Source organism: Dictyostelium discoideum (assembly GCF_000004695.1).
Source record: "Dictyostelium discoideum AX4 chromosome 1 chromosome, whole genome shotgun sequence".
NCBI classification, from domain to species: Eukaryota; Evosea; class Eumycetozoa; order Dictyosteliales; family Dictyosteliaceae; genus Dictyostelium; species Dictyostelium discoideum.
In genome coordinates, this window is record NC_007087.3 from 3,467,920 (window position 1) to 3,477,919 (window position 10,000).

A 10,000-nucleotide genomic window follows, 5' to 3' on the forward strand; every position below is an offset into this window, starting at 1 on the left:
ATTACCATTTACATATATTCCAATTCAATTCCATGCATTAGTTTTAGCATTATTTGGATCATTGATTGCACCATTTGGAGGTTTCTTTGCATCAGGTATTAAGAGAGCATACAAGGTTAAAGATTTCGATACTATCTTCCCAGGTCATGGTGGTGTTACCGATAGAACTGATTGTCAATTCATTATGGGTCTTTTCATTCACGTCTATTACAATACCTTTATCAAAACTCTTGAAATCGATCCAACCTTTATTTGGCAAAATATTATGATGTTGTCAATGGAGGAGAAAATGGTAATCTATGAGAAATTGAAACAATCCATAGAGTTTACCACTGGTACTATTACTGCATAGTCCATGTATCTTTATCATCCAACATTTAAATTAATAATAATAATAACTTTTAGTTTTAATTATAAAATATTATTCAAATTTAGTCAATAAATAAAAAAAAAAAAAAAAAAAAAAAAAAAAAAGTTAAAAATAATAATAATAATAATAATAATAGTTCGATAAGATTTAATAAAATTTAATAATTTTAGAAAAACAAAAAAAAAAACATTTATTATTTTAAAATTATATTTATTCATCATTATCATCATCTTTATATACACTATATTTATTATATGATGAGTCTGTTAAAATAAATTGATCATTTTTTGATTGTTGTTTACTAATACCATAAAAGTCATCAGCCGAATCATCAGAGTCATCGTCATCGTCGTCTGTTTGAAATTGCCCCCAACCATTATTATTATTATTTATGATTGGTTTATTATAAAATTGATTTGTATTATTCAATTGATTTGTATTATTGATACTATTTAGTTTATTTTCATTTTCATTATTAGTTTGTGATTTTCTTATAAGATCCAAATATTTTTCATTGTTTTTTGAGTTGATTTCATTATTGATGTTATTAGTATTATTATTATTATTATTATTATTATTATTATTTACAGGTTGTTTAGTATTATTATTGGTTGTTGATGCTTTTGAAATATTTTGATATGAAGGCTTGGTTGGTAGTGATGGTCTTATCGTTGTTGTTGTTGTTGTTGTTGAAATGGTTTGATATTGTTGCTGTTGCTGCTGCTGCTGTTGTTGTTGAGAAGCTGATTGGGGATTAAGTTTATAAGGCGAAAGAGATGGTTTTGGGATTGTTGATGACTGTAAAACAGTTTGTGAAGATGAAATGAAATTTGATGACGATGATTTGCTTTGGTATGGAGATGCTGTTGTTGGCGTTGTTGTTGATTGGTGTGAGATAGTTTGATATTGTGAAGTTGGAGTTTTAGTTTGATATGGTGAAGGCTTATATTTATTTTGATAGCTTGAAGTATTTGCTCCAACTGAACCTGCATTTTTATACTTTTTATTTGCAGCTGGTTTACCATTACCATCACCACAAGTACTACCAAAACTATTTGATTTTCTATTATTAAATCTTCTTTTTTTACTCAACTCTGAAGTTGTAACAAAGCTACTATCATCCAAATCTTCACCTACACCATAAAAGTCATCAATTTCATCAATTTCCGGATCACCATCATTATCTTTATCATCATCTAAAAATGCACTCCATTTATTAGGTTGTGATGATTGTTGTTGTTGCTGTTGTTGTTGTTGGTTCCTATTGTTTTCATTATTATTATTTTTATCATTTTCATTGTCATCTTCATTATTATTATTATTATTATTATTGTTAACTTCATCTTCATCTTCATCTTCATCATCTTCAAATTCATTGTGTTTTATTGGTTTTGGTGGATTTGATTTCTTTTCGATATTATATTTCTTAACGAGTGTTGTTAAATCCTTTCCCATGAAACTAATACCATAGACTTTTCTGATTGATTGCTTTTCATTACATATTTTACATTGAAAGTCTTTTTTCTTTTTCTTTTGACTAACCTGAAACATTGTACATGAATAACATTGTACTAATAAATATTCTACCATTGTACTTTATTGGTAGATATGTTTTGAGTTTGAAAAAAATAAAAAAAATAAAAATAAAAATAAAAATAAAATAAAATTAAAAAAAAACAAAAATTTGCAAATATAAAAAAAAAAAAATGGTAATGGGGGTTGTGTGAAATAAAATATTTTTTATTTTTATTTTTTTTTTAATCCCCAATTGTCCATATTCATCCTTTGAAATAAATTAGGATTGCAATTAATCACATCAATGTGGGATGAATAAAATTAACCGACTGTTTGGAAGGAAAATAATAAATTAAAATATAATAAATTAAATTAAAAAAAATAAATAAACAACCTCATCCTTTTTATAAAATTGTGGGTTACATCATGCCCACCAAAAAAATCAAGTGGTGTTGTTATTAACACACACTATAGTGTGTGATAATAAAGAAATATAAAAATAGAAGCTTTCCCCTAATTTGGTCATACTCCAAACTACAACAAAAACGGAAAAAATAAAAAAAATAATAAAAAAAAAAAATATAAAATATAACAAAAAAATATATTAAAGAAAAAATATAATAAATGTAGGTACTACTCTTTGTGTGTTATTATTTAATAAACAAATATCGTATAATTAAAATTTTCAACGCATTGTTTTTTTTTTTTTCTTTTTTTATTTATAATTTTTATTAAAATGAACACATATTATCATAACTGTATGTTAAAATTTTTATTTATTTATTAAAATATTATTTTACTAATATTATGATTTTTATAAAAAAAAAAAAAAAAATTATTTATTATTTATAACTATTACTTTTTATTTTTATTATTATATAGTATTGGAATGTGCAAAAGAGATCTCTGAACATGTTTCATCCAAACATGTAATTGATAAAGAAAATTTCGATATGTTGGAAACATTTTTATTTTATAATGATATAATTTCCCAATTAAATTGTTGGAATTCAAGTTATCCTTACTTTTATTCTAAATTAAATGACCATCTGATAGAACAGATTACAAAAGAGTGGTTTTTAGGTAGATTTCATGGGATTAAAGGTTTAAATTATATTTTATTAGATATAATAAATAATAAAAATGAGTATATCAATAGATATGCAACAGTAGCTGATAAACAATTGGTTTTTAATAATTTTAATTTTATTTCCAATTTAATTCAACAATTAACAACTCAATTAATTACTGGTTATTATAATAAAATTTTAGAACTTAAATTTAATAAAATATCATCAAAATACAAATTAAACATCAATTTTAATAAAATTTATAAAATTCCAATTCATGTCATAGACCCATTCACTTCATACACTCACCTAATAAAAGATTGGAGAAATCAAGCAGTCTTTAAATTTTTAACAATTTATAATGATTTAAATGTTGAAAAAAAAGAAAAATTAATTATACTATTTAAGAATATTAAAAGAAATTTATTAAAAATTCATAAAAATAAAATTTTAGGTTCAGATTTTTTATTGTAAAAAAAAAAAAATGTAAATATAAAATATACACTATTTTTTATTTTTTTTTTAACATAAGAATAATTTATTCAATTTGAAATTATTAATTCTATTTTTATATTTATTTTAATCAATTTCCTAATTTTAAAAAAGTGGAAAAAAAAAAAGTCAAAATCAAAAAAAAAAAAAAAAAAAAAAAAAAAAAAAAATCAAAAATTTCACATTTTAGTTAACCCTCATCACAATTATTAAAATAAAGAAATGGGTCGAAATAATACATTACCAAATGATTTTACAGTTGGCTACTACTTGTCAGATTCCAAAATCAATAAATTAAAATGGAATTTATTTGTAGATATGTGCAAGTATGTTTATTTCAATCTTTTTTTTTCATCACATACTAATACCCATACTAATTATTTTTATATGATATTAATTTAGAGAAAAGTATAATATTAATGTTGTACCAATTGATATGAATAAAGATATTAATTCAATCAATACAAGACCATATCATGTAATAATTGATAAACTAACTGATGAGTTAGGTGACCTTGATAATCCATCAAATAAACAAAAAGTTGATTATATTCAAGTAAGTAATATTTTAATTTTTAATAACCTTTTTGTAAAAAAAAAAAAATAATAAATAATAACCTTGTTGTAAAAAAAAAAAAGAGTTTAATTGATAAATTCCCATCAATAGTTGAAGTTGATCCATTAGAATCACAAAAACCAGTATTAAGTAGAGATACATTAACTAAACTTTTAGATAAATTAAATGATGTATCACCAGAATTAAATATAAAGAATCCAAAATTTGTATTAGTACCAGAAGATTATAATAATAATGATTATAATCAATTATTAAAAGATGCAAATATTAAATTCCCTGTTGTTTGTAAAACGATTAAAGCTTGTGGCTCAAAAGAATCACATTATATGGGAATTGTATTCAATGAAAAAGATATTCACCAATTTAAACAACCAATGTTAATTCAAGAGTTCATTAATCATAACGCAATTATTTATAAAGTATTTGCAATTGGTGATTTTATTCAAGTTGTACATAGAAAATCAATAAGAAATATGAATGAAAATGGTAAATATATCAATAATAATTATTATTATTATTTATTTATTATTTATTTTAATTATTATTAATCAATATAATCATTTTTTGTTTAAATGAAAATAGAAAATGAATTAATTAAATTTGATAGTCAAAAACCATTCCCAACTAGTTTATTACCAACAGATGGACAAGAATTAAAGATAGAAATGCCAAGTAAATCAACATTATCAGTTATTTCAAAAGATATTCAAAAGAATTTAGATATTTCTTTGTTTGGTTTTGATGTAATTGTTGATTGTGAAACAAAGAAACTAGCAGTTGTTGATATTAATTACTTTCCAACTTTTAGTGGTGTAGATGATTTTTATACTTTATTAATTGAACATGTAATTAATGTTTATAAAAGAAAATCATCGGTATAAAAACAAATAATGTATTAAACAAATAATGTATTAAATAAAAAATATATATATATCTCTTTTTTTTATAAAAATATATGTTCAATATTATTTTATTTTTTTTTTATTTTATTTTTCTTTTTTTTAATATTTAGTAAAAAATAAATTAACCTTGTTTAAATTAAAATTATTATTATTATTTTTTTTTTTTTTTAAGATGATCTGTGTGAATCATCATCATTATTGCTATCATTATAATTACTATTATTATTACTATCATTACTATCATTATTATCACTATTATTATTATTATTATTATTATATTTATTTCTTTTATCTTTTGAATAAATAACAGCAAAAATAAAACCTGGAATCCAAATTACAGCAATAATAATTTCAGAGATAACCATACGATTAACACTTTCAATAAGTTCATCACAATAATTATTTCTAGTATAATTTAAATAATCTTTAACGAATTGACATTTTGCCATATTTTTTAATCTTGGAACAGAGAGAATTGCTGGAATAGTTTTACCATCAAATTTAGAATCGAATAAAGCTACTTGATCAATTGGAATTACAGCTCTAAGTTCATCCAATTTCAAAGTTAAAAGATTTGATTTTGTATAGGTTTTATTTGTATATGCAGAAGAGAAAAGGTTAATCATTTTCAATAATTTACTAATTTCACCTTCACTAAATTCAACAGCATCAGAGATAGAAACATCAACATCACAATTGATCCAGTTTGTCATCCAAGTTGGTTTTATATCTTTATCAACATATTGATCTAATGAATTACAGAAATCTGATGAGGCTGCTGATAATGGAATATGCATACCCATTGCTAATAGAATTATTGAAATTGTTAACAATGATAAATAAGATAAAAACATGAATGACCAGGATTTTCCATTTGCAACACCAAAAATACCCCATGCACATGTAATAATTGCAATAATATAACCCATGATTGTAATTGATTCACGTAAATTATTTAAATTTGTTTCTTCAACTAGAATACGATGTGTAGTTTGAGTCATATTATTCATTTCAGTGGTTAATGGTAACAAATTGGAAAGGACGGTTTTGGTGATATCGGTTTTACCTGCAAATACATGCACTAAATTATTTGATGTTTTTCTAGCATTATTTGCCATAATATTCATATTCTTAAAGAAATTATCCAAATCTTTACCCGCTTTTGAATTTGATGCTAATCCTAATATTGCACCAACAACTGTAGTTATAATAATAAGAAATACAAAGAATTTAACAATTTTCAATAGAATTGATGTTGGATTATCTCTTGATGGTTGATATTCCGATATAATTGAACCATTATCATCATCTCCACCTGGGGTTTCATTTTCATCTTGAATTTCATTTTTATTTCTTTTTCCACTACATGTTATACAATTCCTTAAGAATAATGCAATAACTCCCAAAAACATTATAAAAATACCTAATAACAAACCTGGAAAACTTAATACAATCAATGATTGTTTATAATTGCTATCATCTAAATTAAATTCTGTCTCAACTTTTTCCCTTTTAAAATTATATCTTGACATTGTAACTGGTGTAATAAATGATGAAACTAAAAATAATAATAAAAAAAAAAAAAAAAAAAAAAATTAGGTAAAAATATATTAATTATAATAATTCATTGTATTTTTTTATTTAATTTATTATTTTAGTGTATTTTTTTATTTATTTGAATATTATTATTATTATTATTATTATTATTATTATTATTATTATTATTATTATTATTATTATTATTATTATTATTATTATTATTATTATTATTATTATTCAACTTACAATCAGCCGATGCAACACTAATTAATGCAGTCGATGCAATTAATATAGTTTTAAAAGAAATTGTCATGTTTTTTTATTTTATTATTTTTTGAATTTTTTTTTATAATTTACAAATACAAATAAACTATTATTATTATTATTATTATTATTATTATTATTATTATTATTATTATTATTATTATTATTATTATTAAATAAAATTTATAGTCTAGTTTGAATAAATATAATTTTTTTTTTTTTTTTATACAATAATAATTTAATAAAATTTGTAAAAAAATTAATTAATCTTAAAGCAAATTAATGATGGATGAAAAATAATTTATATGATGTCTCTATATTTATGAGTGATTTGTGTAAAATTTTTTTAATTGCTTAATAATTAATTTACAATTAATTGGATTGGATTGATAAATGATCAAATTATTATTTTTTTTTTTTTTTTTTTTTTTCTTTTTTTTTTTTCTTTTTTTTTTTTTTTGGAATAAATTAAAATAATAATTATTAACAAAGCTTTTAAAAATTATAAATAAATAAATAATAAATAAATAAATAATACCAATGAGAAAATTTATAAAATGTATATAGTGAGGTAAAGTTTTATTGAAATAACTATGGATATTATAATTATTAACAATAAAAAAAAAAAAAAAAAAATTAAATATACTTTGAAAATAATTAAATTAAAAGAATATTATAATAAAAAATAAATTTAAAAAAAAACAAAAAAAATGGTTGTTTTGGATGCTTTTATTTGTATTGTTGTATTTTGTCGTTTTATTTTTGAGAGTGTGTAAAAAATAAAATATATATAAAAAATAAAAAGTGTGTGTGAGTTAATTTATAAAATATTAATTAAATAAAATACTCGATTGTTTTTTGATTTTTTAATTGTTTAAAAGAATGAATAATTAAGAATTTAAATATTAAAAATAAATTGTTGTTTAAAAAATTTAAAAAAAAATAAAATAATAATAATTACTATCAAAAGCACACAATAGAAAAAATTGTTCAAATACACATATTATTTAATTTATTTATATAACACAATAATAACCCATTCTTTAATTCACCCCATATCTTAAATAAAACCCATTCATTCTCCCACCCACACACCCTATAAAACCACCATACCACACAAAAAGATAAATAAGATTCGTGTTAATTAAAATTTATATGCTTGGATAATAGCCCACCGTCCAATAATTAGGTGTGAATTGAAGGCTTAAAGATTTATAAATATGGGAAATAATGGTGGTGAAAACTAAGATAAATACAATGACAAAAAATAAAAACCACTCCACGCAAACACCCTAAAATTAAAATAAAAAAAAAAAATTAAAAAAATAAAAAAAATAAACACACACATAAATTAATCTATTATTTGTATTGATTTGTTTTATTATAAAAATAAATTGATTATTAATTGTTACTCTTTACCACTCTATGTAAATGTTTTCAATTAAATTTTATTTTAAAAATATAACAACTATAATTATAATTAAAAATAAAGAAAATAAAATTAAAAAATAAATTTTAGGCCAAAATTAAGATAAATATATAAAAATAAATGCCAAAACAAGTGAAAAAGAAAAGTATAAAATGACTCACGAAAACCACCTTTTATATATGTGTGTGTGTGTGTATGTGTGTGTGATAATAATATAATAAAATGATAATGAGTTTATTGAATTACATATAAGAAATAATTAACAATAAAAATAGTAATAATAACAATAATAAAAAAAATTAGTTGCACTGTCGATATAATGTTTTATTAAACACCATATAAATGAACAAACTTTTACCTAAAAATTATTATTACTATTATTATTACTATTATTATTACTATTATTATTATTTTATAATCGACTTATTATTATTATTATTATAATTATTATTATTATTATTGCTATTCATATTACTATTATTATTTATATTTATGTTTTACTATTATTATTATTATTATTATTATTATTTATTATTTTTAAACTATTATTGTTATTATTATATTTTTTAAAATTATTATTATTATTAATAGAATTTTTTTAATATATTTGTTTTTTTTAGAAATATTTAAATTTTAGATTTTAAATATAATTGATTATATCTAGATAAAGCCCATAATGGGAAAATATTTTTATAATTTGAATAACTGATCATACAATTGAAATTGAAAACACCAATAATAGATTCTTGTGGGAAATCACCATTTGGATATTGTCTTTGTATGAGGAATTTAATACCTCTTTCAATGCATTCTCTATCTGGATATTTAGCAGACATGAGTGAGAGTAAAGCCCAACCAGTGTTTACAACTTGTGAAGTTTCATGTTGAACGTATTCTTTGGTAACATTTGATTTGAAAGATTCGCCCCAACCACCATCTGCTCTTTGTTTTGAGGCAAGGAATTTGCAAGCTTTAACGATTGATGGCGAAGTCAATGGTTCACCAGAGGCTACCAAACCTTCAATACCAAACCAAGTACCATAGGTAAAACAAATACCCCAACTACCTAACCAACTACCATCTTGTCTTTGAATGGATTTAATGAATTTAACACCACGAGCAATTGAACGATTGATTTCTTTAATACGTGGATGATTTGGTGCATGTTTACGGAATGCTGACATTGCTTGAATACATGCTGCACTACATTCGACATAGGAATAATCGATCATAATATTTTGGAAAACTTCGGATGGATTGAATTTCTCTAACCATTTTGGACCACGAGTATTCTCATAGGATGCCCAACCACCATCACCATTTTGAAGGGTCAATAAAACGTTGATACCATCGGCAATACGATCTAATGAAATTGGTTCAATGAAAGGGAGTGAACGGAGTGCCAATGCTGATTTTATTCCCTCTGCAGTGCAATCAGAGATTGGCCAACCATGGTCAACTGTTGAGAATGGCCATGCACCCTTACTATAATGACGATGATAATGTTTCATATCTCTTGCATCCTCTGGTACTTGAGAGATGTCAAGATAATGACCTGCCAATTTCATACAATCTTGGAATTGATTGGCAATACCACTCTCCATGAATGCTTGAATTGTGAATGCAGTATCCCAAAGTTGACTACCATTATAACCTTGCATTTTCATACCATCAAAACTTAACCAAAGATAATCCTTTAAACGATCAGCATGTTTATAGAATGCTGGTGATTTACCTTCACGATCCCATACACATAACATATTGACTGTTTTATTGACTGGCCCAATATCAATGTATTTGGTTTGTTCATCTTCATATCTAATATGATCAAATGTATAATCG

At 22.3% G+C, this 10,000-nt stretch overlaps 6 protein-coding genes across 6 annotated transcripts in view; 3 read left to right on the plus strand and 3 right to left on the minus strand.

Annotated features, from left to right (window-relative positions):
* The window catches only part of cdsA (CDP-diacylglycerol synthase), a gene marked incomplete at both ends in the record, with an annotated part of 1,688 nt that extends 1,336 nt beyond the window's left edge, over positions 1–352 (plus strand). The window contains one exon of the mRNA XM_641149.1: positions 1–352. This exon is cut by the window's left edge and continues 14 nt beyond it. Coding sequence (XP_646241.1) covers positions 1–352 — 352 coding nt within the window.
* A 228-nt stretch (positions 353–580) lies between these two features.
* On the minus strand, positions 581–1,960 carry DDB_G0269744 (hypothetical protein; the record flags this gene model as incomplete). Its single annotated transcript, XM_641150.1, has 1 exon — positions 581–1,960. One exon carries the CDS (start codon positions 1,958–1,960, stop codon positions 581–583), a length of 1,380 nt encoding a protein of 459 aa, XP_646242.1.
* Positions 1,961–2,621: 661 nt separating this feature from the next.
* DDB_G0270630 (hypothetical protein) lies at positions 2,622–3,429 on the plus strand (the record flags this gene model as incomplete). The annotated part of the gene is made up of 2 exons (XM_641151.1): positions 2,622–2,643; positions 2,768–3,429. The coding sequence occupies 2 exons, from the start codon at positions 2,622–2,624 to the stop codon at positions 3,427–3,429; spliced, it is 684 nt and encodes a 227-aa protein (XP_646243.1).
* Positions 3,430–3,669: 240 nt separating this feature from the next.
* Positions 3,670–4,905, plus strand: ITPK1 (inositol 1,3,4-triphosphate 5/6 kinase; the record flags this gene model as incomplete). The annotated part of the gene is made up of 4 exons (XM_641152.1): positions 3,670–3,773; positions 3,850–4,003; positions 4,087–4,510; positions 4,607–4,905. The coding sequence occupies 4 exons, from the start codon at positions 3,670–3,672 to the stop codon at positions 4,903–4,905; spliced, it is 981 nt and encodes a 326-aa protein (XP_646244.1).
* Positions 4,906–5,093: 188 nt separating this feature from the next.
* On the minus strand, positions 5,094–6,778 carry DDB_G0269748 (hypothetical protein; the record flags this gene model as incomplete). The annotated part of the gene is made up of 2 exons (XM_641153.1): positions 5,094–6,484; positions 6,712–6,778. The coding sequence occupies 2 exons, from the start codon at positions 6,776–6,778 to the stop codon at positions 5,094–5,096; spliced, it is 1,458 nt and encodes a 485-aa protein (XP_646245.1).
* Positions 6,779–8,784: 2,006 nt separating this feature from the next.
* The window catches only part of cas1 (cycloartenol synthase), a gene marked incomplete at both ends in the record, with an annotated part of 2,686 nt that continues 1,470 nt past the window's right edge, over positions 8,785–10,000 (minus strand). The window contains one exon of the mRNA XM_641154.1: positions 8,785–10,000. This exon is cut by the window's right edge and continues 164 nt beyond it. Coding sequence (XP_646246.1) covers positions 8,785–10,000 — 1,216 coding nt within the window.